The sequence below is a fragment of the Mytilus californianus genome, unplaced genomic scaffold (genome assembly GCF_021869535.1).
Source record: "Mytilus californianus isolate M0D057914Y unplaced genomic scaffold, xbMytCali1.0.p SCAF_3, whole genome shotgun sequence".
Lineage (NCBI taxonomy): Eukaryota > Metazoa > Mollusca > Bivalvia > Mytilida > Mytilidae > Mytilus > Mytilus californianus.
In genome coordinates this window covers 71,519,735-71,542,725 of record NW_026262679.1, presented here as the reverse complement: position 1 = coordinate 71,542,725, position 22,991 = coordinate 71,519,735, and the positions used below count along the sequence as shown (strand labels likewise).

Sequence of the window (22,991 nt, the reverse complement as noted above, 5' to 3'; positions counted from 1 at the left end):
AGGATCCGAGACTCATGTCCTTGATATCAATCCTGTAATCAATATCATTATGAAAGTGATATGTTAATAAATACCAATACATGTACTGTAAATTCAGAAATTATTGCGATGTTTTTATTATTGCGAAAAATGCGACAGGATTATAATCGTAATGATTTAAACTCTCATTTTGAAATTTTTTGTATGAATTAAACAGGATTTTTCTCAATATCGCAAAAATTGAAATCGCATTTTAGTCTTAAATGACAAAATCGCAATAATAAATGCACGCAATAATTTCTGAATTTACAGTAATGACAAATTAAAGCCAGTATAGAGAAGAAAATGCCAAAATATTCAGACAAATCAGCTACATGTATTTTTGTATGGATGACTGCTGTGAGTTTGGCTTACTGTAAATAGTAGTAAGGTGTCCTATACTATGTTGCTTAAATCAACCTTATTTGCACTGGTGGATAGTTGTCTGTTTGGCTATCATATCATCTCTATATGTTTAAAAAAAGGCTGCAATTCAGTGGTTGTTGTTTGTTTATGTGTTACATATTTGTTTTTCGTTAATTTTTTGTACATAAATTAGGCCTTTAGTTTTCTCGCTTGAATTGTTTTACATTGTCATTACTCAGCCTTTTATAGCTGACTATGCGGTATCGGCTTTGCTCATTGTAGAAGGCTGTACAGTGACCTATGGTTGCTAATTTCTGTGTCATTTGGTCTCTTGTGGAGAGTTGTCTCATTGGCAATCATACCACATCTTCTTTTTTATATGCAAGATAAAATCATAGCTGGAAATGTAAGTGAATCATCACATTTGCTTCCAATAATCTTCACAACTACAGCTGGAAAGTCTTGTAAAGACACCAATCTAACCTAGTGATGCAAACCATATCAATTGGGCAAAAAAATGTAACAAAATATGATTAAGACTGCTTTTCATGTTTATTATTGCTTGAATTTTTCCAAGCTGAATTTTTAATAATTTAATTGACAGATGAAAAACAATGAAATTTAAACAGTATACATACAGAGTAAATAAAGCACATGACTTGTGAACAATTACTTTTTTCGCACTATGAAAACATAAAAATGAAGTTCTATTATTGTTGATCTCCAGGATTGATGGACAGTCAATGTTTCTACTAGATACATGTATACCAAAGATTAAAAATAACACACACAAATATCACAATTTTCTTAACATTGCACTATTCACTTCATAATAATTAAAATAACATTCAAAAACTTTAAATTACATATAACATATATGTAAAAAAAAAACACCAATAATCATGACAGTTGTAAAAAATTAAATGCTAACATATTACTGCATTTATTATTACTTCTACTGTTATTGCACAGAAGATGTTTTCATTTTATATTTCTTAGTAAATGAGAAAATGATAAATTATGCACTAAAGAAGAAATGATCAAGTGATGCACTATTGGTAGTATCCATGACATATAAATACATAAGTTTTTTAGAAGGATGGCTGTTTTTCTTTGAATTACACATAAATCTACATTTTCAAGGTTAGCACTAGGCTGACTAATAAACATGTTTAACTTTAAAATATTGAAATACATGCATGAAAGTAAAAAGGTTATCATGCAGGTACCAGTCATGTTTTCATACAAAAAAAATGCACCATAAATAAAACCAACACATACAAAAAAAAATGCACTATAAATAAAACCAGCCTCATTTCAAAGCAATACATGTACAGCTGACGATGATATTTTTATACTTTTAAGAGACACAACCAAGAATCAGTATCTAGAGGTCAAAATAACAATGAATAAAAAAAACTTTATACATGCTACTAATGGGCTGCCTTCAACTCATTAAAACAACAAAAAGCACAAGTTATAAATAAAAAAACACAACATAATAGAAAGCTTTCTGATATTGAACATGAAATGTATGATTAAAATGGAGTAACTTAATCAAGTATACACATGTATTTATACAACATTTTTTAAAGCCACCATTAACAATTTATCACAGTTTAGCACCTTTTTTTCATACATAATATGATTTCCGTCTCTGTATCTTGGCGTATGTTTCCTTCTTTTCTGTTAGCCATTTGTTAAAAGTCTTCCCTTTCAGGTCAGAAAGTGGATCGAATGGAATATATTGAAAGGATTTGTGATAACGTCCTGGAATTTCATTGAATAGTTTCTCTGGTTGAAGTTGTGTTACAATCATGTTTATGTCCTTTTTCAAAGATGGTTTTGAATTTGAAGGCTTTCCAAAATACTCTCCTAGACCATTTACATATGCATCCATGATGTCGTTGCATCCTTGAAGGCTTCTACCAACACGTTTTATGGACGTTGATGTTAGATTTCCATGCAGCGCATGCAAAGCATCCTTGGCTCTCATGTTGAAGAATTCCAAGGCCAGGTCACCTGGTACGTTCCCACCTTTTCCGCCATGGATATTAATTGACCGATTATGTTTCAGTTCAAAGGCAAGCCTTGGAGGTAATGTAGCCATAATCTGTGCTTGAAGTTTAAAGGCCAGTAGGCGGTATTTTGTATGGTTTGAATTTGAAAACCTAAGCATATCAAATTTCCACATTCGAAAAAGGCGATCACCATCATTCTCTTTGGCTGAGTCTTCCCTACACCAGTCCATCAAACCATCCCGAAGCACACAACATGTGTAATTAAACTTAAAGTCAGTTTTGGAATCTGCAGATTTTTCCTTTGTCTTCTTCTTTGGTTCATTTGCGACTGGTTCATGTGGCTGTAATATATTTAAATCTTTATATTGACAAGTTTGTCGATGGTTGCGCCGACACAGTCCATCCAACAGGTAAGATTTTGGACAACCAGGATAACCGCATGGCACTCTATTGGTTTCATTGTTGTCTTCTGTTATGTCATCACAATCTAGAGTAAACCGTTCTGTCTTAATGAAACGATCAACAATAGTCTGAACAATATGTTCCATTAATTCTGCTTTTTGTTCATCTGTTGCAAGATTATTTCGTGGTTATCGAATTCATTCAAGTTGTCTACTCCAAGGACTTGTAATGCAGCTAGGAGTATAAAACCTTGAGTGGTCAATCTCATAAACTCTCTGCAATCATTCACTGCTTTTGTCACCTGTTTGGGTAAAGAAAAAAAAGATTTACTAAAAGAAAAAGTATTGTGATAATAATATTTTTCTATTATATATATAAGTTATAATAAGAATTGTAAAAATGAGATTAATGCCATCCGGAATGTTAGAGATTTTTGTTGTATCTCCTTTTTATCATAACATAATTGACTGTCAGAACAGTCAGTCAAGAATTATCCCTGTAATATCTACGTGTCAATTCAAGTGTTGTAATATGGGAGTTTTACAGTGTCCTCTTTAAACTATTACATTCCTATGTTATTGGGCTATTGTGTCTGGCGATATTTCTTTAATTTGCATATTTTGAATACTCATCAAATTACCTCTGATTTTACTCCACGTCTATCAAGCATATTCCTTAACTGGAACAGTGTTCCTCTTTCACCAGATGATGAGCCTTTGAACAGCATATTAAATGATTCCTGTAATAATGAGAATTACACAAAGCTATAATAAGTATGTAAAGAATGGCATTATTTCATAAACACATATTTGAGGGGCCTGATGGGGGAGTCTCATCACGATTCACGAGTTGATTTTTTTGTCAATCACGATTCACAGAAAAGAAATATACCTGATCACAGATCACGAAAATATAAAAAGAGTTTAATCTGTAGAAAAATGGATCACGATAGCGAAAATGCGCCGATCACGAAGAACGAAAATAACCCATCAGGCCCCTCATATTTAACAGAAAGTTAATTTCTGCTTGTTAATCAAATTTAATGTTAAAAAAAAATGACATACAAAATTTAAAAAAAATTAAAACTTAGTAAAAGATTTCAATACTAAGTACTTGGTAAAAGATTTCAATACTATGACTACATTTTCAATCTGAAGAAAAGAAGTATGCTCTTACCTGTAATAATATTATGTGGCCATGCCAGTCCTCACTTTTCCAAACGTATCCATCTAGCCTCTGCTCTGGTGTCCTTGCATCTTGTCTGGCTCTCTGTGCTCCATCACCCCTTTCTACACTCAATGCATCTCCTCCAAGAAGTAATGGTATCATTTTACCGTTCTCTGTTGTTGGCACATACTGTTGCAGGTGTTCCATTATCTCAATCATCTGTTCCATGATGTTCTCGTCTTTCTCTAAAATGCCTAAAGGAATCTTAAAAAAAAAAGAAGTTTGTTATTAACATACAAATATTGTTTCGTTATAGAACATAGGTAATAAATGCTTGAACCAAAGCATAAATATATACACGTATTTATAAATTTTAGTTTTGCCTACAGTATCATGTATCAAATGATCAATTATTCTATAAAATAACAGCATAATTTTTTACTTTGTTTTCTCATAAAATTGATCATATATATATACACGTACATTGTGACTATTAGATCATTGTTGTTTATACATGTATATTAAAAGGTATGTTAAATTATCTTTTAAAAATATTGTATCACTTACAACATTGCTCTTTTTTTCTGACTGCTTTGAATATTGATGCTGGATATGGTATTCCACTAAATACTTTAAGTTTTCCAAGCATGGTACATTTTCAATAAGAGTTCTCTTCATCAATGTCTTGAAGTCCTGATGCAGGTCAAAGTACTCTTGGTCTCCAGGGATGAATGCATCATTTGGGATGGATAATATATCAGCCTGTGGATGGGTTGAATCCAAATCCAATCCTGACACACGAGAATGGACAGCAATAGAATGAACTAAGTTGTGTATTTTGTTCTTGTTATCAAGTGTTTTATGTCTGGTCTTTTGATGTAAATTTAAATTGTCCATCACAACTTGAAAGGATCCACCATCTCTGTTAGCTTCCTTTAGAGTTGTAGTAAATGGTGATTCATCTTGGCTCATGACTGAAATTTAATCAATAAATATAATGGTATGCAATACAAAGGTTTTACAATTATGTTTAAATAAAATAGTCTCCTTTTTAGACAATATACATGATATATATACAGTTTATATACATGTTTATTAATTCATAAACATAAGCATTCTAACATGTGAACTTCTTATGAAGCAATATCTGGGTTACAAAGGTCAACTTCTGAAATCAACATAACACAAGGTGACTGATCCTAAAAAAATATTTATTTGGTCTTAGGTAATTCATCTAATCTAACAATTCCCAGTTTTGTCCTTTTCCTGATTGTATTATTACTTGAAATTTAATATAAAAAGAAATAAAAAACATACCTATAGCTGCATCAGTCACGCATTTTACAACAGGAGTTCTTGGTGAAAGATCTGGAGAAGTTGTTTGTTCTTCTGTAACATTTGGTACCCAAACATCAAAGGTATCATCTGCATTGAAAATAAAGTACACATGTAGAACTATAATCTTTAAAGATTTAAAAACATTCACTATTTTTTCATAATATATATATATATATATGCAAGTCTAAATTGAAAACAATGTTCAAACCTATGATTGAGTTGAATAAAAAAACACAATATTTATACGTGTGCATGCAAAAACATATTTCTTGCTATACATGGAGGGGTCTAAATACAGCACCAACAACATTTTCCGAAAGACCAAAAATATGAGCTAAAAAGGTATATTTTAACTTACTCGAATAAAACAACTGAATTATTCGGGTTATATTTTAACAAAACGCATTATACTAGCAGGTCCAACAACAAAGTGTTGATTTTACTCAGCAGATTGCACAAGCTTGTGATTCGTGGTTTATTCAAATGTGTTGAAACTTTTTTACTTGTGTTTGAAAATTTCCCTCCACAATAGTTACAAAGTATTATATACAACATACCATAGGGTTCTGTAGTAGAAACTGACACATCACAATGGACATTCAAATATCTGTTGCCTTTTAGTGGAGTATCTGAGAGTTCGATCTCACCAACAAAAAGTGGGCTATGAACAGGATGCACAGAACTTAATTCCCCATCAGAGACCTTGGTAATTGGAGTAGCGTAATAATAATCATCTAAAAAAAAGAATAATACATGAAATACATTGGACACATATTTCATTATAATTATATATAATACTGTTATGATTATTTTTTGGAATTTTCAATTTTGGTTCTCCATCTAGCAATGTCTAGAATAATGGCTCAATAATTTTGGTGCGAGAAAAACAAATATATAAATTCAAAATATAAGCCAAAAATTTACAATATGATTTGATGATTAACCTGAAATAAGACATTGAACCATGTCTTAAAGTTATAATATTTAATAGCATTGTATATATATATATTGTAGACAGTGCATTTTATCTTGTAAACTACATGTACATGTATGCATATAAATTGTTGCATCAACATACCAAAGCATTCTATAGTTGGGATTGTCACTTCGTTAGCATCAATGGAGGGTAAATCACCATTTGACTCTTTGCCTTTGAGAGGGGTATCTGTGACAAGAAGTGCAACTGAGTAGCAATGGTCACCAGAGGTCACAGTACTAGTGTTGTCTATAGTAGAATAGCAATGGTCTCCTACAAAAGAAAAGGCATGTTCACATGTTCTGGAATTTTAAAGTAAAAGATCCTCAAGTTTCAGATTCTGATGATATTAAATAGTACATATACTGATATACTAAACTATACATATGATCAGGTACATCATGTACATATTTATATACATTTTGTACAGTGTATGCTATAAAACAAAATAAAGAAATAAAAGAAATTGAAATCAAACAAATATTTGCAAATGGCATGATATGTAATTACATCATTTGTTTCTTAAATTTTGATGATAATTACATGAATTATAAACTAATAAAAAAAATTAAACCATAGAATCATCCTCCCTTGTCCATGTATTAACTAATCATGCTAATCATTATTTGGATTTGATGTCACACAATTTTTTTTTTTCTGAAAAGCATACATGTATTGGACACACCTAATTTAAATATTTCACTGAAATGCAAATATTTAACCATGATAGCTATTATTTAAGTTATCAAATTCCTAAATCAATCACATGTTACTCAATATACCTTAACTACTATCTTCTGTGACTGTGTTAAGCTGATATTGGTTAGACATCTCTTTTGACCACTTCTTGACAGGCATATCAAAGTTTTTACATATTTGATCTACTAAGCCTAATGTTGCCTTGTAGGAGTTGCATATCCCTGCTCTGTTAAATGTACTGTAAACCTAAAAATCAGACATAATATGTTGTATTAATTTGTATATCTGAGTTAAATTTTACAATTCTATAAAATGTTTCAGCATACTGAGTACATGTTGTTAAAACTTGGTATAGCATGATCAATTTGGTGGGGGGTCCAGGTTTTTTCCAAACAATATTAAATAAATGCTTTTGAATAGGGACTTAAGTATACATATATGGATATGGTTTGAATCCACCCTCCCCTTCTACTATGTAGACATAGTTACATTGACAACATGATATTTGATTACAGCATATATATATAACCTAGGGCTATGACATGCTTTTAATGCATACTAATGTATATGTATAGTGTATGGAACACAAATTTATCTATCTTCATAGTTACATTGACAACATGATATTTGATTACAGCATATATATATAACCTAGGGCTATGACATGCTTTTAATGCATACAGTGTATGGAACACAAATTTATCTATCTTCACTTTTTTTTAAAGGGATGTGCATTATCACCTACTTTAATTTACTCTTAACTTGTGCATGCAGTTACTCCTGTGAGTGAATGCTAAATACCTTAAACACAATACATGTACATGAACCTTAGTAGTTAACAACAAGATTTTAAGGTTACCTCTGATATAATAAATGTATATACACATGTCATGTACATGTATACTAAATGTATTTTACTTACCCTTGTTCTCACATGTCCTCTGTACATCATGACACTATTAATTGCTTGTAAGGTGTTCATCTGCCTGTTTCTACTGAAAAGTAGTACACCCATACTGGTCACCATTCTTGGGGTCTTCACTAATTTGTCCTTTTTACTATTTCCAATAATAGCACTTAAAATGTCCATTGTTATTGGGCATGTACTCTCTAACTGGCTTATTGCTGACCTCCATGTGAACTTTGAAATGTTGGAAACTTTGAATACTGAACTTTTCAATCTACATAATTTTTGTGCTTCATCGTCAAGTGCCTTTTTCACAGTAGTTGCCAAATCCTTATTTCCCTCATCTATTTGAAGCAGGTGATTTAATGCTGTTTTGTACTGTTTCATCACAATGGCTCTGCAAGCAAGTTTACCAGGGCCTTGCAAAAGTGAGTTTCGCCGACTACTCCTAAAACCTATTTGAACCTGCAAAAACAAAAAAGACCTCTAGATAAGAATTTCAGAAGTACATGTATATAAAATGGATTAAGTCTCTATATACATCATTGTACATATATCTTTTAACATTTGAAAAATTTGCATTTTTATAAAATCAAGGGTTTGTGTACATGTATGAGGGTCTGGGTGTGGTTTACAGAATAATAAAATAATGGACAAAATATATGAGATAAGAAGAGATTAAATGGTCTAAAAATTATAAAGATAAAGGAAGGGGTCACCCATATCCAGATCATCAAATATATTCAATAACTATTGTTTGGAAGTTACATGTACATATATGTTATAGATGATTTTGAATGTACATTTTGTTATTATACATGTACATGTACCAAAATAAGAATTCAAAAGAAAAGATATACTTTCATTGTACTTTACATAATCTTTAAAATATAAATACACATAGTATTAATGCAAGTGTATACTATAATAAAATATTAATGAGTTTGTATTTAAATGAGCAGTATATATATATAAAAAATGAAGGGTACATGTATATACGTGTACAATTTTTCATACAGTGAGTATATCCATATACATGTACATTTATTTTTATAGAACTATTCATGACTGTCTACATCATCATTTTTAATATAGAACATTTAAGTAAAGTTTTGTGTCTCTAGTTACCTTCACTTTTGGACCAGGCGATTGTAGCTTGGAAGTTTCTGTTAGCTTTCTGCAAGATGATGGAGTCTGTGATGACTTTGGAGTCTGTGCCTGTGGTGGTTTTGGTGTTTGGAATTTCAACTGTCGTCTTCTGGACCCCTTACTTGGTGTCGAAAATCTGTTTCTCTTTCCCCTGGGGGTGCACCCTGATTTAGACGGTGTGAGTTAATGTAGCCATCGTAGATCAGCGGAATATAACGACTGAATTATTCGGGTTACGCGATACTTAACTTTAACGACTGGTTTCCGTACATTGTTTCAAATAGTACCAGTCCTTTATAAATAGAGTTTAAGAACGACAACTCTTAAGATAAATTAGCAAACTCTGAAACAGTGGTTACGTCCTCCTTACTGACGCTACGTTGACTTTAATAGTTTAGCGAAGCAACGTCACCACTGTTTCGGAGTTCGATAAATAGGGTGGTTTCTATTTTGATACCACAAAACTGTTCACGAAAAACGACGATTTAACACCTCCATCACGGAGAACTTTTAAAATCTAATTGAAAACGAGTCACGAAAAATGCACTTATCACGAGTCACGGATAATAAATCAATGCAAAAGTGAATCACGGCAAGCAAAATACCTCGATCACGAAGGACGAAAATAACCCATCAGCCCCCTCATAACTAGCGTTTTTATGTCCTTTTTTTTAGTTTGATTACAATTCTTATGTAATTATAAGACAGTGTGGTGACATATATGTATCTGATCATACTTCTATTGGTTGATTCTTAGAATGATTTATTTGTAATACTATTTTAATAAAGAGGATATTGTAGTTTGTTCTAATTTCATTTAGAATATAGCAAAGTACTCTCGACCAATGAAAGTGTAGAATTTGGTGTTCCTTAATTGTGAAGAATGAATCCAGATAAAATATCAAGGGAGCTTTATTACAAAAGTCCAGATTCAATAATCAAATCATTCCTTTAAACAGAAACTGAGTAATATGTTAATATGAAAATTTCCATTATCAGTGGGTATAATGGGTGCCCCCCTATAATAATATTTCAAATATTGTGAAACAGATTGAGACTGCCTGACAAATCTGAAAATTGCTTACATGATTAAGCACAAAAATATAAAGTTGCAGATCAAATATTAAATCATTCAATGCAAGACTGATGAGTAATAAATCCTGAAAGTTAATGGATAAACCGAAGGACAGACTGATGGACAAGTCTATATAGAATACCACCACTCCAATGTAGTAGTATAATAATTTAATCAACAAATCTCCATTTACTTATAATGCAAGACATTTTATTATGGAAGTGGCTATTCTTCCGGCTAGCTGGAACAATAGCAAAAAAAGTCTCTTCCGGCCATCCAGAAGAATAGCTTTTCTCTGATATTATGCTATTATTCCTGCCATAAACATAATAAAATGCTCCGCTGGGCGCAGCTTGATACAACCGCAGAGGTCGAACCCTGAACAGTTGGGGCAAGTATGGACACAACATTCAAGCTTGATACAGCACTGAATTTGGATTGTGATTAAATATTTGACACAGCATAGGTTATTGACACAGAATGAATGTGGTCTAAGAACTTAAAATTTTTTTTTAATTTACCTATTCAAACCATATCATTATTATTTGCTTTTATATATAAATCAGAAATAACCAAATTAAAATGGAAAATTTTAAAGAAAAAAAAAGAAAAAAAATCCCTCACCCAAATTTTTTGAACCCCCTTATGATTCATCACCCCCAAACTCAATCCCAGCCTTCCCTTTGTGATATGGTACCTTGCAGTACAATTTCAGAGAGATCCATACACTTGAACACAAGTTATTGTCTGGAACTAGAAAAATGCTTGTTTTTAGGCCCCTTATTGGCCCCAAATTCCTAAACGTTTAGATCCATACACTTACACACAAGTTATTGTCATGAAACTAGAAAAATGCTTGTTTTTTGCCCCTTTTTTGGCCCCTAATTCCTAAAATTTGGAGGCAATTACCCCCAAAATCAATCCCAGCATTCCCTTTGTGATATGGAACCTTGTGGTACAATGTCAGAGAGATCCATACACTAACACACAAGTTATGTCTGTAAGTTACAAAAATGCTTATTTTTGGCCCCTAATTCCTTGACTGTTGGTACCATAACCCCCAAAATCAATCCCAAGCTTCCTTTTGTGGTATTGAACCTTATGGTAAAATTTCATAGAGATCCATTCACTTAAACTAAAGTTAAAGTGCAAAAACCCATGTGTCTTGGGACGACGACCGACGACGACTACAACAACGACGCCGACGACGCCAACGTCATACCAATATATGACCACAAAATTTTTTTGTGGTCGTATAAAAATGAAAAATGAATATGTTTATGATTAAGAGGTTATTGTAGCATCCAATGGAAAATGTAGTGGCAAAAATTTCCCCTCACATGCATACACTGAGAATTGGAACTATTCATTTATTGCACGTTCTCCGAGCGGACGTTACTTATTTATTAAGTTATTATAAACTCAAGGTAAAAAGTAGTAACGCAACAAAAATCAAATAATAAAAACAGAATTATTATGGGAATAAACTCCTCAAGAACCAATTTTGATTTATTTTTCTACTGACTGTTCCATGGAACACACTGATTCCTCGTTAATATAAACAGCTTGTCAAATGAGATAAAAAGAAGAATATATCAACATCTATTGATATGCAGCAAATACACTTTTGAATTAAAGTCTCTATAATAGACTTGGCAAAAAAATGTGCAAATAATGTTTCCATTCATTCACTAAAAAAAAATCAAAATGCAAAAGAATTTACTACAAAGTATATACAGCTTATTCAGATTTTTTTTTTTTCTAAAGGAATCAGGGGAGGGCAAAAATGACTCTCCTTTTTTAGTTGTTCTACCTATGAATTTCCTGTAAGGTTAAGAGTCGGGCCACTTATTTATGGCTTCAATGGACATCTATGATTCATAAAGAAGATTCTGAATTTATCGTTTCCTTGAAGTTTGGTTCAAATCAGGTTGTTAAATGATTTTGCACGATTTTTTTATTTAAAAAGTTTGATTTTTAACACATAGGAAATACTAGAAAAGGCTAGGCACGTGTAACCTGTCCCCAAAGTAAGATTGTGTTTACGATAGAAAAATACATAGAACAAATTTTATTATTAGATAAAACAGAATAAAAAACGGGGGCTACCCCAACCCTGCTATCCTATTCCCAGTCCAGGCATATCAGTCATAATCAGTGCATGTTCATAGATCTCCGTTGTAGTAGAACTTAGAAATAATGCATCCAAGCATATTTGATTTAGTCATTTTCCCGTGAATTGTTGAAATGCGTTTTACCTCCATCAGTTGATACAGGTAAAGACAAGTGAAACTGCGAGCTACTGCTAACTGATGATACCCCCGCCCAAATACTTGACGGTAAACAGGATATTGTTGAGTGATGAATCTGAAAACGCATCACACCGTATAGCTGACTTATATAAATCCTAAAACCAAGTTTCAGAAATCCTTGTATTGTAGTTCCTTTGAAAAATGTGACGAAAATTTTCAACTTGGCTATCATGTGTAAAATGATACAAGTATTCGGTAAACAGGAAGATGTTGAGTGATGAATCTGAAAACGCATCACACGGTATAGGTGACTTATAGGTGTCAGACCACCAATTAAAAATCCCTATCTGTTCAACCAAATTTTGCAATTTTCACATATATCCTGAATCATACAGGTATCACCTTTCTACATGCCAATTTTCAACATACCATTAAAATCTTATAACTAGAGGCTCTAAAGAGCCTGTGTTGCTCACCTTGGTCTATGTGCATATTAAACAATGGACACAGATGGATTCATGACAAAATTGTGTTTTGGTGATGGTGATGTGTTTGTAGATCTTACTTTACTGAACATTCTTGCTCCTTACTATTATCTCTATCTATAATGAACTTGGCCCAGTAGTTACAGTGGAAAATATTTTGTAAAAATTTACAAAAATTTACAAAATTTATGAAAATTGTAAAAAATTGACTATAAAAGGCAATAACTCCTTAAGGGGTCAATTGACAATTTTGGTCATGTTGACTTATTTGTAGATCTAACTTTGCTGTACATTATTGCTGTTTACAGTTTATCTCTATCTATAATAATATTCAAGATAATAACCAAAAGCTGCAAAATTTTCTTAAAATTACCAATTCAGGGGCAGCAACCCAACAACATGTTGCCTGATTGGTCTGAAAATTTCAGGGCAGATAGATCTTGACCTAATGAACAATTTTATACCATCAGATTTGCTCTAAATGCTTTGGTTTCAGAGATATGAGCCAAAAACTGCATTTTACCCTATGTATTATTTTTTTGCCATGTCGGCCATCTTGGTTTGTGGGCAGGGTCATCGGACACATTTTTTAAACTAGATACCCTAATGATGATTGTGGACAATTTTGGTTAAATTTGTCTTAGTAGTTTCAGAGGAGAAGATTTTTGTAAAAGATTACAAAAATTTACGAAAAATGGTTAAAAATTGACTATAAAGGGCAATAACTCCTTAAGGGGTCAACTGACCATTTTGGTCAAGTTGACTTATTTGTAGATCATACTTTGCTGAACATTATTGCTGTTTACAGTTTATCTCTATCTATAATAATATTCAAGATAATAACCAAAAACGGCAAAATTTCCTTAAAATTACCAATTCAGGGGCAGCAACCCAACAACGGGTTATCCGATTCATCTGAAAATTTCAGGGCAGATAGATCTTGACCTGATAAACAATTTATTATCCCATGTCAGATTTGCTCTAAATGCTTTGGTTTCAGAGATATAAGCCAAAATCTACATTTTACCCCTATGTTCTATTTTTAGCCATGGCGGCCATCTTGGTTGGTTGGCGGGGTCATCGGACACATTTTTTAAACTAGATACCCCAATGATGATTGTGGCCAAGTTTGGTCCAATTTGGCCCAGTAGTTTCAGAGGAGAAGATTTTTGTAAAAGTTTACGGACGACGGACGCAGGACGACGGACGACGGACGCAAAGTGATGAGAAAAGCTCACTTGACCTTTCAGGTCAGGTGAGCTAAAAAAGAAGTGACCTCCCGAACTGAGGTACCACTAAAAATAACCCCTGGTTTTCTGGAAATCTTAAATTAGTATACTATGGAGCGCATTAATCCTCAATGTTTAATTCTAACTCATAGACAAGAAAATTTTGGCTCAAAATGGTCTTAATATATTTCTCTTTCACCAAAAGTTTCATTTCTGCAAATTTGTTGGTTAGTTATATCGGATATGTTCCTTATGTCGTAACTACAATACCCTTCCCTTTTCACGAATGTGACCTACCGAATTAGACTATTTACCAGATTTGTAATAACATAAGCAACACGACGGGTGCCACATGTGGAGCAGGATCTGCTTACCCTTCCGGAGCACCTGAGATCACCCCCAGTTTTTGGTGGTGTTTGTGTTGCTTAGTCTTTAGTTTTCTATGTTGTGTCATATGTACTATTATTTGTCTGTTTGTCTTTTTATTTTTGGCCATGGCGTTGTCAGTTCGTTTTCGATCTATGAGTTTGACTGATCCTCTGGTATCTTTCGTCCCTCTTTTAAGTAAACAATGACATCAAATGCACTATTTTTTGTCCGAGTAGGCCTACTTTTACATACGTTCTAAATTGGAGGGAGTTTTTGGTGGTCTGACACCTATATAAACCCTGAAATCAAATTTCAGAAATCCTTGTATTGTAGTTCCTGAGAAAAATGTGATGAAAATTGTCAACTTGGCTATCATGTGTAAAATGATGCAAGTGTTCGGTAAACAGGAAGTTGTTGAGTGATGAATCTGAAAACGCATCACACGGTATAGCTGACTTATATAAACCCTGAAACCAAATTTCAGAAATCCTTGTAATGTAGTTCCCGAGAAAGATGCGAAGAAAAAATATTCATGGGACGGACGGATGGATGGACTGATGGATGGATGGACAGATGGATGGACAGACAGAGGTAAAACAGTATACCCCCACTTTTTTAAATCCAGGGTATAATAATGGGGTAAATCAGCAATTTCAGTCTGATTTCAGGCTTTATTCCTCTCAGTTTACATGCATACGCTATTGTTCTAGAGTCACTTCTATAGAAATTTGTTTTTAAAGCAATCACAATCTCTCTAGTTTTCTTTAAGACGTCTTTAAAAATAAATCACGATCTCCAATTCTCAAAACAACCATTGCATACGTGCCTCATCCGGGACACTTTTCGTGCCACATGACACTTCTGTTGATATTGAACATTTGCGTATCCGCAAACGGATGGCAGGAAAAATAGAGATTTTTAACTATTCTTCTGGCTAGCCGTAACAATAAACACTCCGTTTTATTATAGACCTTCATCAACTTTGTAAAAGAATGAACAAGGAACTAATATGTATAAGATACTTATCTCCATGATGTTCAACAGGTTATTATCAAAAGATTTTGGAAATTGTAATATGATAACAATTTGATAGTCTAACAACATTATACTGTCAATGCATATGATTTGTATGTATAATTTTAAACCAAAGTATCCTTCTATGTTTAATAATTAAGTAATATTCAAGAACATTTTATTTTCATTATATAGATACAAGTTATCTCCCAAGAACACTTTATGTACCAAGTAAATTTTGTGAAATATTATGTAAAAAATACTTTTATAAATGTACTAAAAAAAACAAGAGGTTCCCAAGTACCTGATTCGCTCACCTTGTAAAAGATATGCCATTTTGATATTTTTTCTTTCTTTATTACAATTAGTTATGTTTGATTATTTGTAGATCTTATTTTGTGGCATTTTTGTAGGTCTTGTACTGATGATCATATTCTACTGTTCACAATTTATGATTATTTATTAAAGTCAATGACAATAACTCCTATAAGGGGTCCATTGACAGGGACGGATTCAGGCGGGGGCTTGCGCCCCCCCCCCCCCCCCCCCTTAATATTTGTAAAGCATGGGTTGTACTTAGCTTAATAAGGTATATTTCGATAATTTTACCTCGAAAATTTAAGTTGCAACCTTTTTGTATGTCATATTTTGTTGAACATTTTTTCTATTAAATAATTCTCTCTATCAACTATAGTTTCCCCTATAAATGCAAAAGGGTTTAAACTATCATTTAAAAGCAACAACTCCTACAAGGTGTCTTTTGATATTTTCCGCCTTATTGTTGCCTTAAGTTGACTTATTTGTAGATCTTATTGTTCTGGTCATTTTTACTGTTCAAAATTTCTTTCTATCTGTTATATTTTTCAAAATTCTACAGGAGATGTGGTTTGACCTGCTAATAATTTTCGCCCTGTCAGATAAACTCTAACTGCTTAAGTTTTTGAGATATTAGTCAAAAAAATCATTTTACCCTATGTTTTATTTTTAGGCATGACGGTCATGTTTCTTGATGGACAAGAATGAAAACTGAAAACTTTATACAATATACCCAAAGGATCAATCAGCCCAAGTTTGTTTGAAATTGGTCCAGTCATATCAGAGGAGAAAATCTTTGAAAAAGTTTACACAGGGTGATGGACAGACAACCGACACAAAGGAATGGCAAAAGCTCACCTGGTCTTTTAGGACAGGTGAGCTAAAAATTAACATTTATATTACAGTTATTCATAAAATTATATTTTTCTTTAAAAATATCACAAGGCTTTTTGTTGCATAGACATGATAGATGTTATAAGTTTCATATTCTCCTATCATACATTCTTCTTTGTTGTGGTCATAACCATCCTCAACATAAGCAGCGGGAACAGAAGACAAACTGCACCAAAAATGTAACAAACCTTTTCCCCCAAACTCCAGTAGACTGCAAAATAAATTAAAAAAAATGTAATGTAATAAAATGATTTAGATTACTTTTAAAACCAAATGTACATTACGTAACTTTTAACTAAAACAAAATGAATGCTTCATTTAGTTAGAAAGTTACAATTTATTAACAGATATAACATATTGCCTAGTTTCTTTTACATACTTAGGACTAGTTTTCATTTAGAACCTCTTCCGTAGCTAGTTGAAAGCTTTATAAATGTTCATATGCAATCTATTTTACAAGATTGTTTTAAGTACCTATTTGGATATATGGACAAAGTGGGGATAAGCTGTCAACCAAATTTACGACAAGATCATGTGGGATATTAATATAAAACCTACAGAAAAAGCTAGGTCAAATTTAACAAAACATCAAGAATACATATTGTGATTATGTTTGATCTAGTTCTACTAGAATATTTAAAATAAATGGGGAATGTGTCCATGGGACACAGATGTTGCTCCGGCTTGCATATCATATAAAGTTATAAAGGGACATAACTGAAGAACAGTAAAAGTGAGGCTACCCAAATTTGTACTTGATCTGAGTTTTGTGGTAATAAGTATTGTGTATAAGTCTCATAACATTTGGTTGAGGCTAACTTAAGTTAGAGAACAGAAACGAAAAATTCAGCAATTTTTACGTTTATAAAGGGGCATAACTCAAGAAAGGTACAAGTGATGCCACCCAATTTCATACTTGATCTGTTTTATGTGGTAATAAGCATTGTGTATAAGTTTCATAACATTTGGTTGAGGCAGACTAAAGTTAGAGAACGGAAACCAAAAATTCAGCAGTTTTTATGTTTATAAAGGGGCATAACTCAAGAATTGTAAAAGTGACACCACCCAATTTCGAACTTGATCTGTATTATGTGGTAATAAGCATTGTGTATACGTTTCAGGTTGAGGCAAACTAAAGTTAGAAAACAGAAACGAAAAATTCAGCAATTTTTATACGACCGCAAAATTCATATATTGGTATGACGTTGGCGTCGTCGTCCGAAGACACATTGGTTTTCGCACTCTAGCTTTAGTTTAAGTGAATGGATCTCTATGAAATTTTACCATAAGGTTCAATACCACAAAAGGAAGGTTGGGATTGATTTTGGGGGTTATGGTACCAACAGTAAAGGAATTAGGGGCCAAAAAGGGGCCAAAAATAATCATTTTTGTAACTTCCAGACATAACTTGTGTGTTAGTGTATGGTTCTCTCTGACATTGTACCACAAGGTTCCATATCACAAAGGGAATGCTGGGATTGATTTTTGGGGTAATTGCCTCCAAATTTTAGGAATTAGGGGCCAAAAAAGGGGCAAAAAACAAGCATTTTTCTAGTTTCATGACAATAACTTGTGTGTAAGTGTATGGATCTTTCTGAAATTGTATTACCAGGTTCCATATCACAAAGGAAAAGCTGGAATTAAGTTTGGGGGTAATTGCCCAAAACGTTTAGGAATAAGGGGCCAAAAATAAGCATTTTTCTAGTTTCCAGACAATAACTTGTGTTCAAGTGTATGGATCTCTCTGAAATTGTACTGCAAGGTACCATACCACAAAGTGAAGGCTGGGATTGATTTTGGGGGTAATTGCCTCAAAATTTTAGGAATTAGGGGCCAAAAAAGGGGCAAAAAACCAAGCATTTTTCTAGTTTCAGGACAATAACTTGTGTGTAAGTGTATGGATCTTATGAAATTGTACTTCAAGGTTCCATATCACAAAGGGAAAGCTGGGTTTGAGTTTGGGGTAATTGACCTAAATGTTTAGGAATTTGGGGTCAAAAAGGGGCCAACAAACAAGCATTTTTCTAGTTTCCAGGCTATAACTTGTGTTCAAGTGTATTGATCTCTCTGGAATTGTACTGCAAGGTACCATACCACAAAGGGAAGGCTGGGATTGAGTTTGGGGGTGATGAATCATAAGTGGGTTCAAAAAATTGGGGGGGGGGGGGAGGTGATTTTTTTTTCTTTAAAATTTTCCATTTTAAATTGGTTATTTCTGATTTATATATAAAAGCAAATAATAATGATATGGTTTGAATAGGTAAATTAAACATTTTTAAATTCTTAGACCACCTTCATTCTGTGTCAGAAACCTGTGCTGTGTCAAATATTTAATCACAATCCAAATTCAGTGCTGTATCAAGCTTGAATGTTGTGTCCATACTTGCCCCAACTGTTCAGGGTTCGACTTCTGCGGTCGTATCAAGCTGCGCCCAGCGGAGCATTTTATTATGTTTATAAAGGGGCATAACTCAAGAATTGTAAAAGTGACGCCACCCAATTTCGAACTTGATCTGTATTATGTGGTAATAAGCATTGTGTATAGGTTTCATTACATTTTGTTGAGGCAAACTAAAGTTAGAAAACGGAAAAGAAAAATTCAGCAATTTTTCCATTTGTAAAGGGCATAACTCTAGAACGGTTATAGTGACGCCACCAAAATTCAAACTCAATCTGTGTTTTGTGGTAATAAGCATTGTGTATAAGTTTCATAACATTTGGTTGAGGCAAACTAAAGTTAGAGAACGGAAACCAACTTTGGGACAGACGTACAGACGTACAGACGGACAAGGGTAAAACTTAATGCCCCCTCCGCTATGGCGGGGGCATTAAAAATTTTGAAGGGCAATAACCCAAATAAGGAGTTAATATAGACTATTTCCATCACTTAATTTTTTTTTGTAGATCATGTCTTGCTGATCATTTTTGTTTTTACAGTTTCTATCATTTATAAAATATTTCAAGATAATTGCAAAAGCCATTCATGTGCAAAAATATGTCACATTTCCAAGCGAGATAACCCAATCTTTTTATATTGGACAGAGGATAACAAGAAATGATTGTAACAGGATGCTGTTACGAAGTCTCCCAAACGAAGCTCCCATGATTCGTCATTCCCAGGTTCGCATGACATTGGGCAAAGTCCAGTAAAGTTATATGCATTAGTAATGCCTGGGGACTGACCCTGTATATCATTCAAATCATCTTGGCATGACAAACCAGAATATATATGGTTTACGGGTGGGGATCTCGACCATTTACAAGATATTAGATCATTAGGGGTGGGGGGACCCCTGGGGACTGATCCTATATATCTTTCGAATCTTTGTGACATGACGAACAGGAATATATATGGTTTAGGGGAGGGGATCTCAACCATTTACAAGATATTAGAACTTTCTCAAATGGCAGGGGGTGGGGGTGACCCCTGGGGACTAATACTTTACTTCATTTAATGTGCAGTATCATGACTAACCGGAATATATATGGTTTAGGGGTGGGGATCTCGACCATTTAAAAGATATTAGAACTTTCTCAAATGGCAGGGGGTTGGGGTGACCTGTGGGGACTAATCCTTTTTTTCATTTGATGGACTGTGTCATGACAAACAAGAATATATATGGTTTAGGGGTGGGATCTGGACAACTTACAAGATACTAGAACTTTCTCATATGACAGGGGGTGGGGTGACCCCTGGGGACTTACCCTTTATTTCATTTGATGTGCTTTATCATGACAAACCAGAATATATATGGTTTAGGGGTGGGGATCTTGACCACTTACAAGATATTAGAACTTTGTCAAATGGCAGGGGGTGGGGGTGACCCCTAGGGACAAACCCTTTATTTCATTTGATGTGCTTTATCATGTAGAACATTTTCAATTTGTATAGTTTCTATTATATGAAATTGTACGAACTATGAACTATAATGAACAAGAACCCTTATAGTAAAACTCCATTATGTCCTTTGAACAGATGAGTTATCCTGACGAATACAATTTAATATAATTAAATATAATTTTATTTTGTATTCAATATTCCTCGTTTCTATTTGAACAATAAAAAATAGCCGCAGTGAACACTTTGAATTTGAACTTATTATGTATTATTTCATTTATTTAAGAATAACTGGAATTTATTTTACATGTATAACAGTATGATCTCGCTAATGTACGTTGTTTTCATAATTAAATTTGTGTTAGTAATTTTTTTTCAAAGACCACTTTTCAATACGCCGGAGACCTAAGAATTTCTTAATTTAAACTGAGTTTTCTGACATCAAAATATAGCTTATTGACAGGAGTATTCAACAGTATGTGTTAATAGTATTTCCTCCGAATATTAAGTGTGCTTCAATTTTTTTAGTTACTGCTGTCTCTTTTCTTTTGAGGTAATTCATTGATATTTACTGATGTGAGTAAGGGAATTAAGATAATGAAATTTCAAAAAATCGAAGACCTAACAATGAGATAAGATGAACTGAATTTTTTTAATACCATCAGAAAGGTAAATCTATGTAGAATTCGTTCGTATGTGTTAATAAGAATTCAAATGATTAATAAAAATAATATGAAGAATTAATGAAGGGTACCCATTTATTTTCCCATTACTTTCTATGTTAATCGAACATCATTGAAAACATTGCACCCCCGGTGTCGCTGATAAGGGTAATCGGTCATTATTGTCCTTCATTCTTGGGTATGACATTGGTACATAATTGTCATTTAATGACTCTATCAAAAAATTCAGTTATATTCCCCCATTTATAGAACTTATCATGCTGATTATTTTTTCTGTTTCTATCTACTAAAGTTCCCAAATGATAGCCAAAAATGCAATAAAAGGGAAATAACTGGTTTTAGAAGCCTATTCTCAATTTAGTTTATGTTGACCTTTTTATCTTATTTTCCTGATAATTTTTGTTGTTTACAATTTCTCTCTGGCTTTCATAGTTTTGAAGATATCATAGACAGAAACAAAGAAAAGGGTAAATACATTTTGTACCATCATTTAAGGACAGTAACTTCTTATCAACACTTCAAAATAATAAAAAAAAAAGACAAAAATGAGTAAAAATACATCAAAGGCAATTACTCAAATAAGGAGCTGATTGACAGTTTTGGTTATGTTGACTTATTTGAATATATTTGTGGATTTTCTATTGGTTATGCTGCTGATTTGCTGGTTATTATATCTCTAGCTATTTCAGTTTTCAAGAAAATGTCCAAAAACACAAAAAAAATGTGAAAATACCTCCAGAATACTTTTGATTTATTATGTCATTGGAGTGCTGTTTAACTGATGTATACCCCACATATTCAGTTATTCATGAGAGATGGGCAATCATCTAAGGCATGAGCAAGAAAACTTATGAAATTCTTCAATCAATTTTAAACTAAATATTTTGAAAGTAAAATACATTGTCATTGCTGTTTTGACATCATTGTTACTGAGTTTACAAAATTAATTTGAGTCTACTTACTAGTTGATGTTATAAATGGTCCTAATGCTCTAGCTAAAGCTCCAAGGGATCTAAATACGCCCATGATGACACCTTTTTGGTCAGTTCCGCCAAACTGTGAGATCAAAGTTGTTAAACAGGGCACTACTGTTGCTGATGCTGTAACAACGATGATAAATATAAAAAAAGGTTACAAGAAACTGTTATCCCACAAAAGTAAAAATATGCCATATCAAATAACTTACATATTTAAACTGTTGACACAAAGATATGTCTGGCCTGTATGTAATATTGATAGTTTAGAGCAAATGTTGAAATCTTAATGGCAAAAGTTAAACATGTAACCTATGCAAAAGTTTCAGTCAATGAATCATGACTGAGCATGCAGTGCCAAATAATCTCCATGGAAATGAGATGAATCAATGCTAATAAAATTGCATACCAAATATCATATATCATTATTTCCACAGTGCTTGTTTAAGGAATGGCAACTGCAATCCTGCAGTATTTCACTCAAAACACATGAAATTGTTATTCTGAGCATTTTGGTGCCATCCACCATCAGATTTTCTCTATAGTTTTCAAGATATAAGACAATTAATGCATTTTACCCGTATGTTTTATTTTCAGCAATTGGTGACAAAAAAAACCCACAAACTTTCTACTACAAACCATTAGATTCTAAACAATGTAAAAGTTTCAAAGTCAATGAACCATGATAAGGGGATGGGGCAATATAATCTCCATGGAAATGAGACTTGCAAATGCTAATACATCTGCATACAAATATCATTGACTTAACATAAGTGGTTCCTCTTAAACTTATCTAATCACAAACTTTTTCATGTAAGCT

At 33.0% G+C, this 22,991-nt stretch overlaps 2 protein-coding genes across 2 annotated transcripts in view; both read right to left on the bottom strand.

The window, feature by feature from the left end:
* Positions 1-917: 917 nt before the first annotated feature.
* On the bottom strand, positions 918-6,556 carry LOC127735003 (uncharacterized). The gene is made up of 7 exons (XM_052245069.1): positions 6,391-6,556; positions 5,870-6,046; positions 5,292-5,399; positions 4,542-4,948; positions 3,984-4,238; positions 3,448-3,546; positions 918-3,108 (listed from the first exon to the last, which is right to left on the bottom strand). Exons 4-7 carry the CDS (start codon positions 4,944-4,946, stop codon positions 2,953-2,955), a joined length of 915 nt encoding a protein of 304 aa, XP_052101029.1. The 5' UTR covers positions 4,947-4,948; positions 5,292-5,399; positions 5,870-6,046; positions 6,391-6,556; the 3' UTR covers positions 918-2,952.
* A 9,047-nt stretch (positions 6,557-15,603) lies between these two features.
* Positions 15,604-22,991, bottom strand: part of LOC127734998 (major facilitator superfamily domain-containing protein 10-like) — a 44,889-nt gene continuing 37,501 nt past the window's right edge. The window contains exons 12-13 of the mRNA XM_052245060.1: positions 22,160-22,297; positions 15,604-16,887 (exon numbers count right to left, since the gene is read on the bottom strand). Coding sequence (XP_052101020.1) covers positions 16,778-16,887; positions 22,160-22,297 — 248 coding nt within the window. The 3' untranslated portion in view covers positions 15,604-16,777. The remainder of the gene's footprint in view (positions 16,888-22,159; positions 22,298-22,991) is intronic.

What these genes read in the sequence shown, in the direction of transcription:
- LOC127735003 (XM_052245069.1), bottom strand. Translation starts at nt 4,946, where the DNA reads ATGAGCCAAGATGAATCACCATTTACTACAACTCTAAAGGAAGCTAAC. An exon ending in GCCACATAATATTATTACAG is followed by an intron (nt 3,547 to 3,983) that starts GTAAGAGCATAC and finishes TCATTATTACAG; the next exon opens with GAATCATTTAATATGCTGTT. An exon ending in GACGTGGAGTAAAATCAGAG is followed by an intron (nt 3,109 to 3,447) that starts GTAATTTGATGA and finishes TTACCCAAACAG; the next exon opens with GTGACAAAAGCAGTGAATGA.